At 35.9% G+C, this 18,766-nt stretch overlaps 1 protein-coding gene across 7 annotated transcripts; it reads right to left on the bottom strand.

Moving 5' to 3' along the window:
* Positions 1–694: 694 nt before the first annotated feature.
* LOC128891345 (histidine decarboxylase) lies at positions 695–15,635 on the bottom strand. 7 transcript variants are annotated; one of them, XM_054150768.1, is made up of 16 exons: positions 15,503–15,635; positions 11,850–11,882; positions 9,298–9,584; positions 7,718–7,975; positions 7,021–7,164; positions 6,325–6,391; positions 5,710–5,872; positions 4,809–4,879; positions 4,687–4,706; positions 4,498–4,596; positions 3,968–4,188; positions 3,624–3,751; positions 2,622–2,783; positions 2,364–2,440; positions 2,036–2,150; positions 695–1,202 (listed from the first exon to the last, which is right to left on the bottom strand). In XM_054150768.1, the coding sequence occupies exons 2-16, from the start codon at positions 11,875–11,877 to the stop codon at positions 865–867; spliced, it is 2,178 nt and encodes a 725-aa protein (XP_054006743.1). In that variant the 5' UTR covers positions 11,878–11,882; positions 15,503–15,635; the 3' UTR covers positions 695–864. The 7 variants fall into 7 exon arrangements, with proteins under 7 accessions (XP_054006743.1, XP_054006742.1, XP_054006740.1 ...); XM_054150767.1 differs by lacking the exon at positions 15,503–15,635 and adding an exon at positions 12,385–12,583; XM_054150765.1 differs by lacking the exon at positions 15,503–15,635 and adding an exon at positions 11,974–11,995 and having other exon boundaries at positions 2,072–2,150.
* Between the last annotated feature and the right edge of the window lie 3,131 nt (positions 15,636–18,766).

Below are 18,766 nucleotides of genomic sequence, written 5' to 3'. Positions count from 1 at the left end.
TGTTACACGTTAGAGGATACTGTCGTTCAAGATATGTTTTTCCAGACATCGGAAGCGGCGATCATCGAAGGCCCGGTGGGCCTGGCGCGTTTTCATGTCGTATCGTAAATCGCAATAAAGTTTATATATCATTGGATCTACCTGCCTGTGTCATTTTTAGGAATCTAGGATAATTAACTTGAAGAGTGATGCCTTGGCGAAGAAGAAAGTTGTTTGTAAGAGAAACGATGGTCTAGATTGGTTTGACACATTGTTATGCTTTGCTGTAATTTATAAATCATTTTGAAGTTTAATTATTTTTATTTTCAGGTCTGATTCTCATCCAAGTATTGCAGAGACACGGTCCCGCGTATTTAATTTAAACTTCTCGTTTATCATTTTCTAGTTTCTAGATCAGTTTGTTTGGATTGTTCTCCTTTGAGGATTTATCTTTATCGACGGAGTGTTCTGCATTGCCTGTAGAGTAACTTATCTTACCGACCGAGAGTTCTACGTCAGGAAGTCTTACCGACAAGCACAGTACATGACCGAGAGAATACCTCTTCCACTCGTGGGGTAATAAAAGATTAAAAATTTACAAATTAAAATCGTATCTAAATCTAGCCAACCACGAGGATTAATTTTATCTTGCTCCTCATGCTAAAACGCAGTAACCCTGGCAAGCAGGAAATTAATCGAGGGATCCAGGCGATCGGATAGTAACTTTAGATTTATTATCGCAGCTTATTACTTTCTTTCCAACAAGTTTGTTAAGCGTCGCTAGGCCTGCGAAGTGCTACGCTTAATCTGAACAATATATAATCCATCGAAGATGCGGGAGGGAGTACAGTTAGTATCGAACTGATTCCAATGAACCGATTAACTTTACTCTTTTTTCATACAGTGGCCGCACTTTCTGCAGAAATCAGTGTCCTCCTCGCCTCCATCTTTCTCCTTGTCAGGCTTCTCATGTTGGTCGCCCACGGTCGATAAGTCACCTGTGTAAGGTCGATGACCAATCGCGCCTATTGTTTCGCTCCTAGGCATATTCGCCTCGGCCGTGATCATCGACGTTAGTTCATTTGAGCAATCCTGAGTACCGATCTGGATGGATCCGTTCACTACGTAATTCGAGCGAGTCTTAGAGCTTTGCTTTCTCAATAATTTATCCTTTGTTGCATCCGATGAATCCTGGTGGGCTGTCGAATTCTCTCTTGAAGCATCTGACGACAGGAAATTTTAGGAGTTATACTATAATCAAAGACCGAGGAAATTTTGTACTAAATGCTTTTAATTTTAAATTTTGCTTCTACGGTATTTTCTACATAGGTTTCTGGCGGGAAGGGGAGGCCAAAGTTGAGAATACATATTATCTGAGAATTATTTTAATTTTAAATGTAGGTTGTTAATATTCTCTGATGATATTTGAAGGGATGAAAGCCATAGTGTTGTAAATAATATTTTTCTTCGATTTGTAGAACCTTTCTATACAATGAATTTTTATGCTTAGGTTGCATGTATGTACATGAGTCGTTGTTTAAAAAATTATTGTTTATGTATTTGTGACTTTCACCTGTTCATTAGGAAGATAGCATGATTATGGATTCAGTAGCCATTCTTACTAGACCACTAAGACTCGTACTCGACTTTTTTTAACGATCTGTACTGATTGGGTGTCAGCAACTTTTATTTAAACTAATTAAGTTTTACGTGATCCTATTTGAATAACATATAGCGATAAAAAATATTTTACAACTATTACATTTAAATACATGTTTAATTTTACGACTATACATGTGTACATTATATTAATTTTTACAAGATGATTTATAAGATATATATTATGATAAAAGCAAATGCATACGAAACAAATTAATACTTGTTGAAGGCAGAAGTAGGCAACGAAAGCTTAATAAACTTCTTCTTTGTATACTTTTACTATCGTTATTACATGCGCCATTTTTATGCGAACTGTCTAAGATACAAGGAGTCAGTTACAATTTAGGGAAATTAATATGTCAGCATTTGAAAATTACTATTAATTAATGTTGCTTGCCATTATTGGATTGATTAGTGTCGGATCCTGATTCACCTGTTCCTGAGGGATCCTCGTCCTCGTTCAGTGGCGATTCAGAGGTCATTTCGATTGCTGGGCGACAGCAGGCATATCCCTGAAACAAAAATGACGTGTTTCATGAAGATTTTAATAAAAAAATGTGGTATTCTTCGGGCAAGTGATGTACAAATATATTGTGTAGTTATTTGAGTCATGAAGGCGTTGAAAATTCTAAGTGATAGAGTCAGGAAGTTCCTGTGATTATTTTCTAAGAGGGTTTTCGGAAGACTATTTTTAAAATGTATTTTTTTAAAGGCAGAAGACTCACTTGTACGAGGTCCATACGTGAATCTAAGGAGAACTGCTTTCCTGACATGAGTATTCCTCGAATTCGACGTCGCATAGCTGTCGATATAAATTTCTTTAGATTACTGCAAATTTTCTACTATACTTTTACACAAAATGAACGCAAAAATACTTAAAACTTTAATTATACGTTTTTAAAGAAATGAAATTTAACGTTGATCGATTTATATATTTTGTTTGTTTCAATTTAAATATTAAATAGATTCTGTTATTTTTTTACCTGGACTATCTCTTGCTTCTAGTCGCAATTTACCAAAAGCCTTCGTGCAGTCTTCGAACACATCAGCTGTATCGTATATGGCAGCGAAGCTGCCATTAACGATTTTTGGTGACATAGGTGAATTGGCCAGCAGCAAACTCGAGCCAAAGTTTTCGTTCTTCTCTCGAGTATCTGAAAAACGAAACGTCTATTTATGTTTCGATTCCAGCATCGACATTTAGGGACACGTGACAATTAAAAGAGCTAACGTGTAAACGAAAGGAAGAAAAAAACGAAACCACAGAAGATTGCAAACTCGTCTTACCTGAGCTTTCTGTGCCCCAAGTATTACAGACAGTGCATTTTTACAGAACAAACAAAAACAAAAAGAAAACAATGCGATTAGAAAGAAAATTGTTTATTATCTTTCGTACAGATTGCTTAGCGTAGGTCGGAAACCTAAATCACTAGGGGAACTGAAATCAAAATCGAATGGTATTTTTAAATGCTACTTATACAATTAAACGAATCCTGCAACTGAGTGTTCGTAAATATAATAGTTTAGTTACATGTGTACAATCTACGAACTTTCGCGTTTTACACCGTGTGCGTTATCGAATCTAATAACTATTTTTATATTATTGATACGATATGATAGATTTTGAATTCTAATATCAGGTAATTAAGAGTATAATTTCGACAACACCGAGGAAATAATTTAGTAGAAATATTACACTTCCAATTAAAACATTTAAAGAACGTTACTTAAAGGTCTTAATCGTTGAAACAATTCTCTCTTTTGGCATAAAGGTTTATATTATTATCCCAAGGAGTATTTATTCAAAAGGAAAATAACGAAACCTGGTTTGTTCTAAGAGGCTGAAAAAGAATCATGTGTTTAATAAGTAGAATAAGCTTACATTCGAAATGTTCTTTGAGCGGCGTGCAAAAGCTGTATGCACAATGTTTGACTGTTTACTTTAAGGAATCGATCGTATCAGCTTGGCTCAATCAATAATCTACCTTTTGATTCTGTGTTACCTGCAAGTGGAACTCTTGCTCGTACTGGAGAACTCGAGGTGTCCCCAAGGATCTCGTTCGCTGTGTTCCTTATCTCGGCCCAGTCTCTTAAAATATCCTCGTTGGTCGTGCTGAAACATATTTAAAGAACACAGTTCAGTTCTCCAAAGAGGTGAACAAATATTTTAATTTTTAATACTATCAACTCAGTACTAATTCAAATTCAATTTACACAAGGCGTGCAATAGTTCTCTGATTCATACGCTTTTTTAAATCACCTTTTCAGTTCTAATTAGAATCTCTATGTTTTTTTCATTTTGTTCTACTAGAAACGTTGAATAACTTACTTGGTCGAAGTGACGGTGAACCTAATCACGTATTTTCCGTGCAAGGCAGCCGGTACGCAGTGGACGCGACCTCTTGTATTCATTTTCTTCAGCAAACGCTCCGTCAGGGTGTTCTCACCACGAAGACGGAACACGACGAGCCCCAAGTGCCTCGTGGCAGGGATCTCGAAGCGTGCGTCAGCCAAAACTAGCGCCTCGAATTTTTGTGCCAACCTGACGCCCTGAAGAAATAGTCAAAATTCACTCTATCTAATAATTTAAGAAAATACTGACAATAGAACGAGTACGTTATTTGTTACATCGCATAGCTTCTAGACTACGCAATCAATTTTGTAGAAGAGTAACCAATAACGTGCCATTCTTAATTGTACTATCGATAGATTATTCTCTGACAATAATGAAAATGTATATCTTCATTCACACAGCTAAATCGAATTTTGTTTGTTGCATGAAGAGACTGTGTTGTCGCGCGTGTACGCGGCTTTGAATACACTTTTTTTAATACTAGGAAGGTATTATGCAATAGAAACCTCTCGAATATGCTTCTGAAGGCCAGTGATTCCGTAATTTCTAATGACGAACCACAGTTTCAAGGCTCTGAATCTCTTTGACAGTGGGATTTGCCAGTGCTGAAAAAAAAAGAAACGTCGATATGGATATGTTAGAAAATTACACCATTATCAGCTCGATAAAGTTTCTTGAACTCATTGGTTAGTTACCATATAATCGATAGCAAGCCCTGCAAGTAAATAAGACACTCATGTTTAATCTCGTGTCGCGCACGAGTGAATTCAAGGCGTTTATTTAAGTATTATTCGGAAAGGTATCGGTACTTCGTTACCTGAATTTTCATGCTTCAGATACAGCGGGTCCACGTTAAATGTTCTGTGAAGAGCTTGGCTGCTTTTCACCCTGAAAGAGTGATATAAATTGTTGCTAATTGAGATTCCTACAAGGTTATTATTTCGTGTCGTTTCAAGCTTTCCTTTGCGAACTGATATTTTCGTTAAATCGAAATATTTGGTTATTTCATCACCAATTAAGGAATTGCTTGAGTGTTAAAGATAAAAATATTCAAAGTCGTTCGCGACGTTTCTCAAGATTTAAATTGATTAAATTCATTAAATTTTGCTTGAAGGTTTAAAATAAAAATATCTGCGGTTATTGGTAGACTTCCTAAGTGTTAAATGTAATAGATAAATCTTAATAAATAATTCTTATTAAATTGATAAATTTAAACCTAATTTAATTTATTGAACTGCATGGTTTATTAAATTTATTACATCCAAAGATTCATTAAGTGTAATGAATTTAAATTAGTGGTATTTCTATTTTAAATCAAAGTAATAAATTCCAGTAGGAAGCGCTTCGTGAATATTTTTATTTCAAACATCCAAAGACCGAACTATGGAACACACTGGTTTCCGACTCTATCATCTTTAAAAGACATCATTTCAAACATCATTTCGAAAGATTATGAATTACGTAGGGTCGCTCGAGCGGCTCGACGGAAATTGCAGGAAGAATGAAAAAACCGATTCTGCGTCCGCAGTCCGACCTAGAAGTCGCACGAAAGAGATCGAAGGATGATAATCGCGGTTACGAATTTATCGAGTTTCCAACGATTTGCGAATTTTCGAATTTCCTTCATGCATACTTTCGCAATGGCGTCTTTCTGAGAACGATTAGGACGATAATCGACGCAGCCAGGCCAAATTCATATTCTTCTTCGTAGTACTCACCACATCGCTGTGCAATCGAAATGCACCATCAGCCATTTGCTGGGATTAAATGCTATCGAATCGGCATATTCTATTCCTTGAAGCCACCCACGGAATTCGGGGCAGACGAATGCACTGCCTGCATAGGCTGCATCCACGTGCAACCAGAGTCCATTTTCCATGCCTAGTAATTGGGAGAAATGTTTGCTTTTTAATCGGAAACTTGAATATAAATCGAATGTATCTTGTTAATAAATTCCTCAATTATTAATTATTTCTTTAATGATTCCTCCAATCGTAGATAAATTCTTCAAATTGTATTTATCTTGACCAAAGACTTATTAAATGTAGTGAATTTAAATTAGTGGTATTTCTATTGTAAATAATTTATATATTTTAAATATGTTTCTATTTTAAATCGAAGTAAAGAATTACATAACTGTTGGAGTCTAAACGAAAAATAAGGGACGGGGATTCGAACCCACGATCCTCGGATCCACAGTTGACCCCGCTTTACCTACGCGACCAATCCCGTACCCTACGTTTCGTGTTCTTATTTGACTTCTTATTGTTGGGTATGGGAGGCGCGGATACTACATAACTATACAAATAAGGAATACGTAACATTTTACTTACACACTTGACCAACCTCCTTCAGATTGTCGAAAGCACATGCACCAGTTGTACCCAAAGTAGCGCAGACCTACGCAAACAAAAACGAAAGTACTATGAATTATTATTAGTATCATGAATTCCCTAAGACCTTCTGCTTAAACAGTTGACAGAATTGAAATTATTTGTTTCTGAAAATAATACATTTCTGGGATGTGGATGACTGTTTTGTGAAATATGGGTTACCAGTGGGTGTCCTCAGGGACCAACTAGCGAAAAGACAATCCGCCTTGCAACGTCATGCCCGCCCTCTTTTCTACCGCAACTACTAACAGCTCTGGCAAGGTTAATTGGCAGGTCAATCTTTTTTTAATGCGGTATCGCTATCCGCTTTAATGACGTCACTTATTGTTAGAGACAGACGGTACATGCATTTCCTAACGAAGTACTTTTTAATTTAATACTACATTTAAGAACAGAAAAAGTAAGATGTACTATAAATAAACATTGAAAATGAAAATTAATCCTTTGCAGTTAGACTAAACAGAGTTGTACTGAAATCAGAAAATCTGAACTGCAAAGTTTTAAAGAAGTGCTTGGTCAATATTATATTTATATTTATCGTACTCAAAGTTTCGACGCATTGAGCACCTCTTTCAATCTTTAACTCGAACATAATAAATAAAAAATATTAAATCACTTTGGAACATTAATACTCACAAAGAAAGGAAGCAGACCATCAGCCCTGTCCTGCACTATAGCCTCCAGTAGCCCCTCGCCTCTCATACTAAGGTCGTCGTCGGATTCGATGTACCTCATTCGTACCAAACCTATTAGCCCAGCCTTCTCCACGCTGGAATGAGCCTGCAGTACATCCACATTCGTGAAACTTACCTCATTCCACGAGAAAAAGAATAAGGAGATAACAATAGAAACAATATTGAACGATAGTTTGAACAATTGAAATTAGTTCTCAAGGAAGTTAACTCTCGGGGACAGTACCTGTCCTTGGTCACCCGAAATACCCGAGCTCCTACGCCCCTTGGGCATTATTAAAGAAAAGAACAATAAAAGAAAGTAGATTAATAGGAACACACCATGCAAATGGGACAAAAGGTATATAAATATATTTTATAAAAAATATTAACAAATTCTCAACAAATCACGACGTTTCGTGACTGGTAGCCAAATATTGTAATACTAAGTAAAAAGCAATAAATGAATCAAGCAAGCAGAAAAGTTACTTTGTGAAAGTTACTTTAATGCTTTGTCACAGATTCGCAGCTGGTGCTCAGAAAGCGATATCAATCTCTTCGAGTGCTCCACGTTTTAGTGAAAGATTTGTTTAAAAAAAAAAAAAAGATTGGGAAGTAATAGCGCGTCAGGGGAAAGAATGATTCGAAGCAGAAATACGTACTTGGTCGGAGCAGTATCCGACAAGACGCGAATTAATCTCGGCTGGTAAACGATCTGGCTCGTTTTGTTGCACGTCTCTAATGGCTCGGGTCCTTGCTGCGAGCAAGCAAACGAGGGTCGCCTCCGACGCGGTTGTTTGTATCACGCCACCGCCGCCCGATCCTCCTGGACGATGCAGGAATTCTTCTGGCAGACCGATCATTTTGCCCAACCAGTTCATTACGATGGTCTCCAGCTCTGTGCACGCTGGACTCGAGGCCTTTTAAAGTGCACGCACCAAATACAAAGGTTTGACAAAGGAAAGTATAGTTGGACGAGCGAAGAGACTCAGGGTGGGCGATATGTAGTCTAACCCCTTCAGGCATTAATTATCTTTGTGTTACACAAGATATTGTCAGCAAAAACGAATAATATCAAATATACGATTAGGTTTCATTTCTTTAATTTTATTTTTATTGTGTCAATGCGCAATGTGACATATTTAAAATAATTAAAGTAAAATATAAACGTTGATTTCATGAACTTTATTTATCTTGAAGTTTTCAAGGGGTTCTGAAGGGGTTGACAAGTGTTTGAATTGTGATTGCCTTGCTAATTTGTATTCTGTTTAATTTTTAATTATTTATATTTTCTCTGTTCTTTCTTACAGCATTTCTTTATCCAAAGGGCTAAAATCTATAAGTAAAATTAATACTGGGTCATTAATATTGTTCATTCGTGTTATCTTCTGCAACAGTGATTTTAAATTTTCTATGGAAATGATTAAGGATCCTTCCTTTTGGAGTGCTTTGACAACGGAAGTGTTTATTAGCAGCACTAGACAAAACGTCGTCTCTGAAGGGTACAACTTCCGAACTCCCTTCGAACTTTCTACAGGGGGTGAATCCAGACGAGAGATCTTCCAGAAATGTTCGCCATAGAATACAATGATAATTGTAAACTCTTTCCAAGTATTCAGTCTAATGTAATCTTTCGCTACAAGTGATTGGAAAATGTTTCAGGTAGCTCAGCATCACACGAATTAGACAAAACTCAATAATAATTCACTCAGCCCGTATCAAACCTCATTTTAGTACTGTTATACTTTTTAATCTATTTTCTAATTTAAATGGTTGTCAGTGTGATCATTATTATTTAAAACATATGTTTTGAACTATGAAAAATATAATCTAGAGGTAAAAAAACTAGACTCAAGTAGGCAAGCATAGTAAATAAATTTATATAGAGAACACATACTCAATGTTAAATATTTTAAAGACTATAGGTATATTCACATAATGGCACAACTCAATTCAGTCTCATTTAAATTTGTGAAAATAAAAATTCAACGAAATAAAATTTGCTATGATTTCCATCGAAAAATATCTATGACAACTCTAAATTATAGATTTGCATTTTAAAAGGATCTAAAGCAGAGATCGAGAAATGTAAACAATACTCTAAATAATAATACATCCACATACAATCGTAATTCGAATTTTAGTTTCACATTGCATGCGTGTCATATAATTTTATAATTAAATTCTACGATAGAATATCGTTTCAAGTTCCCACAGGTACGATAGCTAAGATCATTCTTACCCACGTGAACCCAAGACAATTGATCGCGTCAGCCAGCATGTCGGCCAACAGGCTGGCCGGCGAATTCAAGGCGGGAAAGTAAGCGTGCATGTGAGGACTTTGCCAGTGCGTCACTCCTGGCATGATGCACTTTTCGATGTCTGCAAATATGTCACCCCAAGGCTCGCCGTCCACTGGCGCCGATGCTGGCAGGACGTTTCTCAGGTAACCCGGGGAAACCGCCGGATAAACGCGTCGAGATCGAATATTCGCCAGGTAATCGGCAATGTAGTCCACCATTTCTTTTCCTGATGATGCAAAATCGTGTTATCGATTATATTATTAACAACAGAGTCTTTGCAATCGTAGGGGAAGGTCAGAAACGGACTTACTATAATCAAAATGTTCACCTTATTGTATTACACCTTACTGTATTATACTTGCACTTAATTATGCTAATCTTCTAATGTCGATAATTGTAAAACAGAACTCTAGGATTGATCTGAGTAGCAATTTTAATAGACAGAGAATATATTCTGGAAACGAATGATTAACAGTCCATTTAAAATTTGAGTGGTTCATTCGATACAGATAACACAACCGAATTTTAAATTGCTTTCACTGTATACTGAACCATCCATAAAGAAATAGATACTTCTAGAAATCATAGACAACGTTTTGGTAATAATTTCGACAGACTAGTGTTCTATTTTACACACAATTAACTCAGAATCCATTCAGAAATTCAATGTTTCAGCCTATATATGTAGATAGCACTACTGAATTTTAAATTGCATCCAGTGTATATGAATGTACTAAAGGAATACCTATCTTCAAAAAAAGAAAATAAATAGTGTTGTATGCCTTAACAAAACAGAGCACGAGGCGATTTATATTTCGAATCAACAGAAACGAAAGGTTCATGTCGACACCCTCCTAGACGAGAACAATTATTTAACTTCAACAGGAAACCTTAAACCGATTATCTTTCGTGCTCCGTGTTCTGGGGATTCGGCCTTAAGTATACCGGGAAAACACTTCCGTCGATGCTGTCGTGGTCTCGAACAACGTTTTTGTCTCTCTCTCCCAATTCGTTCGTTGATGTACATCGCGTGCAACAATGGAACAATGGAATTCGATTCGTGTTATTTAAACGTTTCTCGGAGTCAGGGGTCAAGCATGTTCCGTTGCAAATACAGGATTTCTTAAACGTTAACCGATTTTTCTAGGATCTCCAGAGCAAATTCATCGACGTCTACAGGTATTTTACTCTATTATATAAGCAGAATTTAAACAATAGTGGAAACTATAAATGATGGACGTTGAAAATAATTTCTGTTTGTCCTGACAGACCAATTTGATTAGGGAGAAAGAGTAGACAATTTATTGGTTCTGAAGATCAATTTAAATTTCTAACTAGAATTTACAGTTAAAAGACACTCTATAGATGATTAAACTTTTAAACAGAATTCATATTCTGGGAGTTTGGAAGAATTCATCGCGATTGAGCTTTTTGAAAAGAAAGAAAAAATAATAGTTAGTACATATTAATTTTATCAATTTTCGAACCAGGCAATGGATAAGAGACTTGGCTAAAATAAATTATTTTAACAAATAGGCCTGTCAATTTGTGTCCACTTTCGAAACGCAGGATGGTCGGGTAATTTTCCACGACAAAATTGGATTGAAGAAAAAGGAAAGTCAGGGTGGAACCGTTTGTCTAGGATTCAGAGATTTAGGTTGTGTAGACGGAATCTAGCGTGGACCGTATTGGAAACAGTATCGAATCCATAAAGTTCCCATAGACTTACTCCTGTTCGGTGATCCCCCTTTATTGGCACCGTTTTAACGGCTAGGAACGTATCCGATGGCGCATTCTAAGCTCCTTCTTTTATGCATGTGTATTCCCCCGGGTACAAGATTACAAGGTTTACAGACGTTTACAAGAGTGATGCCCTCAGTAATGGAAGGCACTGCATTACGATACGAATTGACCTATTCAAAAGGTAGAAATCCACAGTCTTGTCAAGCAAAACGAATATGTATTTGTCGTGAACGTTCTCAGTGATCTGATTTGTTACCATCTTCAGAGTTCTAATTGTAATAAAGGAAGAAAAAATGCAAAGTTACGGTAAGAATATAAGTATTAACAACGAGGAGAAAGAGTCATGATAAATATAATTATTTCGTTGGATAAGATTATGAATTTTTACTTCTTGAACTAAAAGTGAGGACATTGAATATACTTATTCATTTATTGGAGGGTATTAAAATTTTCCTGAAACTTTATAAAAGCCTATATGTATAGTATAATATAAGAAGACTAGGAACAATATTTCTACTTTTTTATCTTATACATATAATAACTTTTTTGTTTGTATTGAAATTCTTAAGGAACAAGTCATAAATGTACAAGTATTAGATGTCCAAGTCACCATCGTATTAAGTATAATGCAGTATCTTACACTATCACTGATGTTCATTATCTTCGTAAATCCTACGTTTACAAACTAATTTAGAAATATATAATTTTCTACGCACTACCGTCAGAATAATTTGTTATTGTTACTCACCATGCTTGCGGTACTCCTCTAGATTCATATTATCTGTAACGAAAGCAATATGTCCACTATAGTATAAGCGTTTTGCAACGAACATTGTTTTCGTGGTTTACGTTCAAGTAAGTATATGCACTACCTAAAAAACGATGAAAATAATAAAACACAAAATGGACAAAACGTTCGTACGTTTCTTTAGTCGTTTCTCTAAATTTTGTTTTATTTTTATTTAATTTTGCCATGTGCCGAGATGGAGACCAGTGAAATGATTTCACTCGTGCTATTATATTGCATCATCCGTTTTCGTTGCAAAAATATTATCGTTGGAAAAAGACGTTTCATATACAAAAGTACACGTTTACTTGAATTTCATAGTAAAAATCAAACTTCTATAATACTACTTCTTTAAAACCTCGCACAAGTGAAACAACACTCAATACCGATTTCACAGGTGAACAAGTATGGCGAAGACTATCCCGATCGACACTAACGCGTAGACTAATGATTTCAACTTCGAAAATTGTTGCGATTTGGGTGCAGATTTGCTCACCGTTGAACCTCACAATAACCAAATCTCGAAATTTCGATGGCACCGTATCAGGCGCATGTGGTGACGTTTAAATTGATTTCGTCACCGGAAGTCGAGGAATCGCAGCGCGTTTCGCGGAAGCTCGGACTCGCAACTACGCGGGCGGATTTCAGCTAGCGTAAAGACTGGTTACAATTTTATGCGTGTTGACCTAGCACCGAACTTTCACGCTGCGATAGGTACTCGCGAATGATTTGTACGGATTCATCATCGATCGCTTGTCACATGGGCCCCAGAGCTTATTAGGCTAGTGTCACAAGGCTCCCCGCGGCCTAGAACTAGATCGTACGCTTTCCTCAATTTGACTATGCGATTTGACCTTTGCCTGAGTCTTCTGAACTACGGAAGGATTTTTCTGTGAACTTCTACGCGATTCTCTTACGAACTGGCTGGAAGAAAAATGTGTGCAAGCCTAAGAAAGCTGGAGGATACTTAAAAAGAGCAATTCGGACTATGCAGATGAAATAAGAATTTCTTATTATATAGCAGTGACTGTGGAAATCTCGTCACCTTTTGAAAATACATGGAAAGAGCAATTATGATTACAAAGCAGTGGCTATGGAAATTGCGTCACTCCTTGAAAATAGAGTTAGTTGAAAAGACACAATACATGCAATTTTGCAGTCGATCAAATTGTTATCAGAGACACTGAGAAAGAATTAAGTTCTGAGACACTTACTTAACAACAAATAATGTTTAACATACATGTCTCAATATATTATCACGAAAATGTATTTTTAGAAGGATCTCTAGTAATTTTATGAAAAACTGGACTGGTTTTAAAATGAGACCATAGAGAGAACCGTCTGGACCTGGTTACGGAGAACGGCTTGAAGAAAGTTACCATTGCTAATTGGGGTGCGTAAGCGAGTAATGACGGTTATGCAGAAAAGTAAATACACCGAACAAAGGAGCTCGTTCGACAGATTATTTTCGTCTTTCATTTGTTAAAATATCCCGACTTAAGTTAAAGTTGCGTTGCTGGAGGCATTACTTTTCATTCAACCCCCGTAAAACGAGAAGTTTCTCAGCAATTCCCTCTGCAAGTGTTAACTTTTGAACGACCACGTGCTTTTTTTCCGGGTAAATGGCAAATTCTTATGAGCTTCATGAAGGTGTAACTATAGGCATGCATGTCTACTTAATATACCTCACAAGAATACAATTCATCATTTTCCTTGTTCGAGGTAAAATGCAGTGTGTCAATTAGGTAATGCTTGGGGTTTTTAACTGATTCAACTCATGGCTACTGAAATGGCGAGTGAATAAATTATTGACGAAGTACTGATATCATCAGTATACATCTGAAGTGTTTAAAAACTTATAATGCTTCGTGAAAATTCTAAAAGAGAAACATGAATAATAAAATAAAGGTAATTGCGTTCAAATAAGTATGTTGTTACAAAGTATAGGCAAATTGGGGGAGTTTTGAGACAGTTGCTTGAATTGCAGGAAGTAGGAATGGCTTCTTCCTAGATATCACTTAATCCTGTTCTGGGAAACAGAGAATCTCACTCGCGAGAACCACGTAAAATCCGAAGCTATTCATGTCTTCTGCGAAATGGGACTAGTCGAGTCAGTGTCCAAGTTAAAGTTCCAAATTAAATCACACGTGATAGTAAACGTCCTAGGGTGTTTAGTATTTTATAACATGGGATATACGAGCTTTCAATTCTGATAACAGTGTCACTCTATTTATATCTGCACAATAATCAACAAAAATAAAGTATAATAGAATGAAGTCGTTAAACATTATTGAATAGGTGACAGGCAATCTTCAGCACCTATGTTACAAAAAAAAAATCAGTAATTTAAAACAAGATTTAATTTTAATAAAGAATTAAATTTTAATGTTAAAATTACAGCGATGCACTCTTTTTATTCGTACGCATATGTCTAATTTTTAACCTGTAATTTTTTTCAGCGATTCTTATTCTAACACGACCCTACACATTTTTCTTCTATTGTCACTTAAATATTTATTCTACCAATTATCAACAGCCTTTAAAACATCGAATCTATTAAGATTCTTGATGCTTCTTTAATTTCATTTTTTCCCCAATTGCGCGCCACGATTTCCTCGCATTATTAAACCGCTTATCAAATCTAATAGTTGAGATAATAATAGAAGGACGACCGCGTTCTCGCGTTTCTAATTCACCATCGTGTATTCACCACCACCGACGTCTTGAGTTCTGGAGAACGATCGACGACGACGATCAAGACGTTATCAACCGCCGATTACACACGAGAAAATAAAAGATCCGGGAGGCCCATACGGGCGTAAAATGGAAAATCGAACATCGACAGTCGCGAGGATCTCGAGCTTAAGCCAGAATGACGCTCGACGATATTAAAAGCTCGTCCTTCCACCGTTTCCGTTTCCGACTTTTGTAATTTCCCGTAGCTTTCAGTATTCGTGCGCGATTCGAAGGATTTATCAGCGATGCCTGCTGCTTAGGTGTGACAGGAGCACCGATGACGATTCGCGGAAAATAAATCCAGGCGATAACCAGAATTTCCCATGCGAGTCCTGATCCTCGATGATGCGCTGATCAGATTTATCGAATCAGGGCGAAATAATTTTTAGGTCTATTTCTACACTGGGATCTAGGATTCTATCGATATCTTCTTTTTAACATAGCTACGTGTAGGTTAATATCGAAATGTATTGATAATTAATAAATTTGCGAAGGATGTACTGATATTTCAGATAAAGAAGGACCTTTTATACACAAGATCTTCAATCTATCCTAATGTACGCGAGAGAAGTACTCAGCTTGATCTATTTATCCTTTTAATATCAGAATTAGGACTCTGCATTTTCTCAAATTCTTTTCTTTTCTTAGGCAATACTCTAATGTTTCCACGAGAAGAATTAAGACCTCGATATATCCTTCGTGTATTTTCCGAATTTCAATGAAGAAATGAAACTTTTGCTCTAAAATTAGCATTATCACACTGATACAATCAGATTTTATTTTCAGGTACTATCTAAATCTTCCACCCGATCTGAATGCTAGTTTAAGAAAATCACGACGTTGAAACTCTAGTTTGTTGAGTAATATTGTCAAAAAACCTGATCTTTCCGGAGTCCTCGAGATCCCACGGAGCAGCAAGTTTGGACGCGATTAAGTGGGACGCAGGCACGTAGAAAATCACGATCACTTATTCGATGATTCAAGAGACAAATTTCAGTACTCGGAAAAACAGATATCTCCACGGTTGAGGGGAATCGGAGGAATGCAAGTCGTTCAACAAGTGGCCGCTTTTATACAGAGACGCGCTAAGTACTAGCTGCTTTGGCGCAAGCGTGGCCGAAGACCAAGACAGAGCGAGGAACAATTTCAGTGACTGAGCTTTGCGATCTTAAGGGACTCCCGATGAACGATCTCGCGTTTCTGCGCGCAATCTCGATTAATTTTGTTTAATGCTCCCTGAGCTTCCGTTGTAACTCTCTTGGTTCTTAGCGAAGATACTGTTCCACATTTTTTTTTTCATCCCCTCCGTAGCTTTGACGCGAGGCTGTTTCCTCTTTTTCGAAACAGAAATTGTGGTAGAAGATTCGGATTTATTACTTCTTTTGTTGGTATTAGTATTAGATGGACTGGAAAGTAATATCGTTTTTGCAAATTTAAATACTTATTTATCATTTATGAGGTGATTGATTTTTATCGATATGGCAATGGAAATTTGCATACCAGATGGCAAAAGACTGTTGATAACGAGGGCGATTGTATCAGTATATTTTTTTGCTTTTATTTCTAACGATAAAATTTGTAAATAAAGAATGTGCTTTACGATTGTTTCATATGTGTAGGTGCAACACTTATTGCTGTATTAATTAAGCAATAACAATATCATGACGAATTTTATAATTTTAATAAAATAATAGTAATATAAAAAAGAATATTTATGCTGAATAATATGACAAGTCATTGCTGAAGTTATCAAAGACAATAGTAAATTGGTGGGAATAATCCGTCAATAAATTTATTAAAGTACACGCGTTACAATTAATAATATTAGAAATAGAAAATAGAAAAAGTAAAAATTAGTATCTACGTCACCAAAAGACACATTTAAACGCTAATCGTCGTTAAATTACTACACCAAATGAGGTACGAGCTTGAAGATTTCAAAATCTGAGTTCACTATACATTTCATGCAATACGTTCAAGTAAAAATTGATATTTTTAATTCAACAATAAAATGGTAACTTCTAAGTTATCAGCGGCTGATCAAGTAGGTGTCGTATCAACTTCGCGAATCACATCTCGAGGTAAAGGATGAACAACGCAGCGGGAGCCAATGCTATTTTAAAAATCCTATCGAAGGGAAAATTCCGAATAACGAATAAAAAATAAATGCCTCATACTCGCAGAATAAAAATTCCAGTTGGATTTGTAGAATGAAGTATTTTGTAACGAAGATAAAAAACGTCGAATGAACGTCACGAATTAATCGTTATACCTCAACTTATTTCGTCACTTGAATCATTCTAATAAACAGTTTGTGTCTCGTGAAGTAAAGTATCGAGCTCGTGAAAAATGAGTGGCTTTGTAGCGCACTCTACGTTTAAGGATGACGAACTATGGGAACTATACTCACCTGAATTACAGAAGTCGGTAAAGGTAGTAAACGTAGAAAACCTGTTTCTGTACCTGAATGTGGTTCTATCAGAGCACACAAGTTTCAGAAAATATTAAGAATAATAATCACTTGTGTCTCTATTCTATGCAAGTAATTCCACATAATTCTTTTTCATTTTATAGTATCCTTTTTTATTGCAACAGTTTTAAAACTGACGTATACGATTTAAACAATTTTAATAATATCGTACTGGTTATTTGAAAAATATTCTTAGGATATTAATGACGTGTAGCTTAACTTTGAAAATATTTTCATTCCCTGTACCTTGATAAAATATTTCCAATCCCAAGTCTCACCTGATGTTTTAATTAATCAACCATAGTAAAATAAAGTCATATTTCAATATTTTCTGAAGTTGTTTATTTGAATTTCTACCGTCAAAAGCATTGCAGTCTTCGTTTCTGAATCAATATCGCCGATTGTGACAAGAAATGTAACTCTAGAACCGCAGAGTATTGAGACACAACGTTTATTTTAATATCCGGCCCATCCAATACGTTGACTGTGTTCTAACCTGCTTTACCTTTCACGTATTTCTACGTTCTTGCTCATTCACGCTGAAATTCCACTCGCTGCTCAGTGGTGGCACCAACTTCTGCAAAACCTTTCAGTACTAGCTAAACAATTCAACCGATATCAAATTTTTACGTAGATCGATGAAACGAATTATCTTCAACATCACCAATGGATTTCGATTAAGAATTCTAATTACTGTACGTGCAGGAATTGGTATTGTACCATCGAGTAGAACTAGCATACATACACTATAAATACAGCACGGTAGTTTCCCTTATTTCACGAAACTTTTTTTAATAAAAGTTCTGATATAACCGTTTCTACGGAAGTTCCATTACGCAAATTCTAAAATATCTGCTCTACAAGAACAGTTTTAATAAAGTTCACGGTAGTGAAACGTTTTTCCTACTCGATTTACCTCTCGATATTCAGTGTAGAGGAAGTGACTTCGAGCATTCACTTCATTCTGTCTAGATTCTATTTAAACGTATCATTAAATAATATATATTTACATATATTTATACATATTATAATATATTGGAGAAAATATCATTTTATAAAATTGAATCACCTACAAAGATTGAAATACAATTTCACCTGTCAGGCAATTGATTTGTGTTTAATTTTTTGAATTTACACCGAATTTACACCGAAACACCGACAGCGAACAACGACAAATCCATATTGTAATGCAACAGTAATAACCATCCAAATGTACATTGACCAATGCCCTATTTTCCACATCAGTATTCCATAATTGCAAGCTCGAATACTCCAATTAAATATACACATGTTGGTCTCAGTGTTAGTTTACATCGTTTCGCTGATATTCGTTGACTAAGGATATTAATAACCATTTACTTCTTCTCAAAGTCTCCAATTAATTCGATTCGTAAGCAACCAATTAAAGACGCTCCAATTTCTGCTGAATAATCGCTGATAATTGAACGCCAATTAGCTCGTTCACTACAATGTATATTCATGATTTATATAAATAACGACTAAGTTATGTATTTGAAGTCATAAATACATAGGATTGATGATGGATCTACAAAATATGGACGAAGCACAAGTGTTAGTTCAATTCGTTATTTCATTTGAAGCATTACCATTTAAGACGGTATTTTAGAAAAACACTCTTGAAAAATTAAAATGAAAATATTCTCTTGCGAGA

Source organism: Hylaeus anthracinus, unplaced genomic scaffold (genome assembly GCF_026225885.1).
Source record: "Hylaeus anthracinus isolate JK02 unplaced genomic scaffold, UHH_iyHylAnth1.0_haploid 12001, whole genome shotgun sequence".
NCBI lineage: Eukaryota > Metazoa > Arthropoda > Insecta > Hymenoptera > Colletidae > Hylaeus > Hylaeus anthracinus.
Note: the sequence above shows the minus strand (reverse complement) of the source record. Positions and strands in the feature narration are given on the sequence as shown.

What these genes read in the sequence shown, in the direction of transcription:
- LOC128891345 (XM_054150768.1), bottom strand. Translation starts at nt 11,877, where the DNA reads ATGAATCTAGAGGAGTACCGCAAGCATG. An exon ending in AGGTAACACAGAATCAAAAG is followed by an intron (nt 2,784 to 3,623) that starts GTAGATTATTGA and finishes CAGATACTCGAG; the next exon opens with AGAAGAACGAAAACTTTGGC. An exon ending in AGAAGCAAGAGATAGTCCAG is followed by an intron (nt 2,441 to 2,621) that starts GTAAAAAAATAA and finishes TTATATCGACAG; the next exon opens with CTATGCGACGTCGAATTCGA.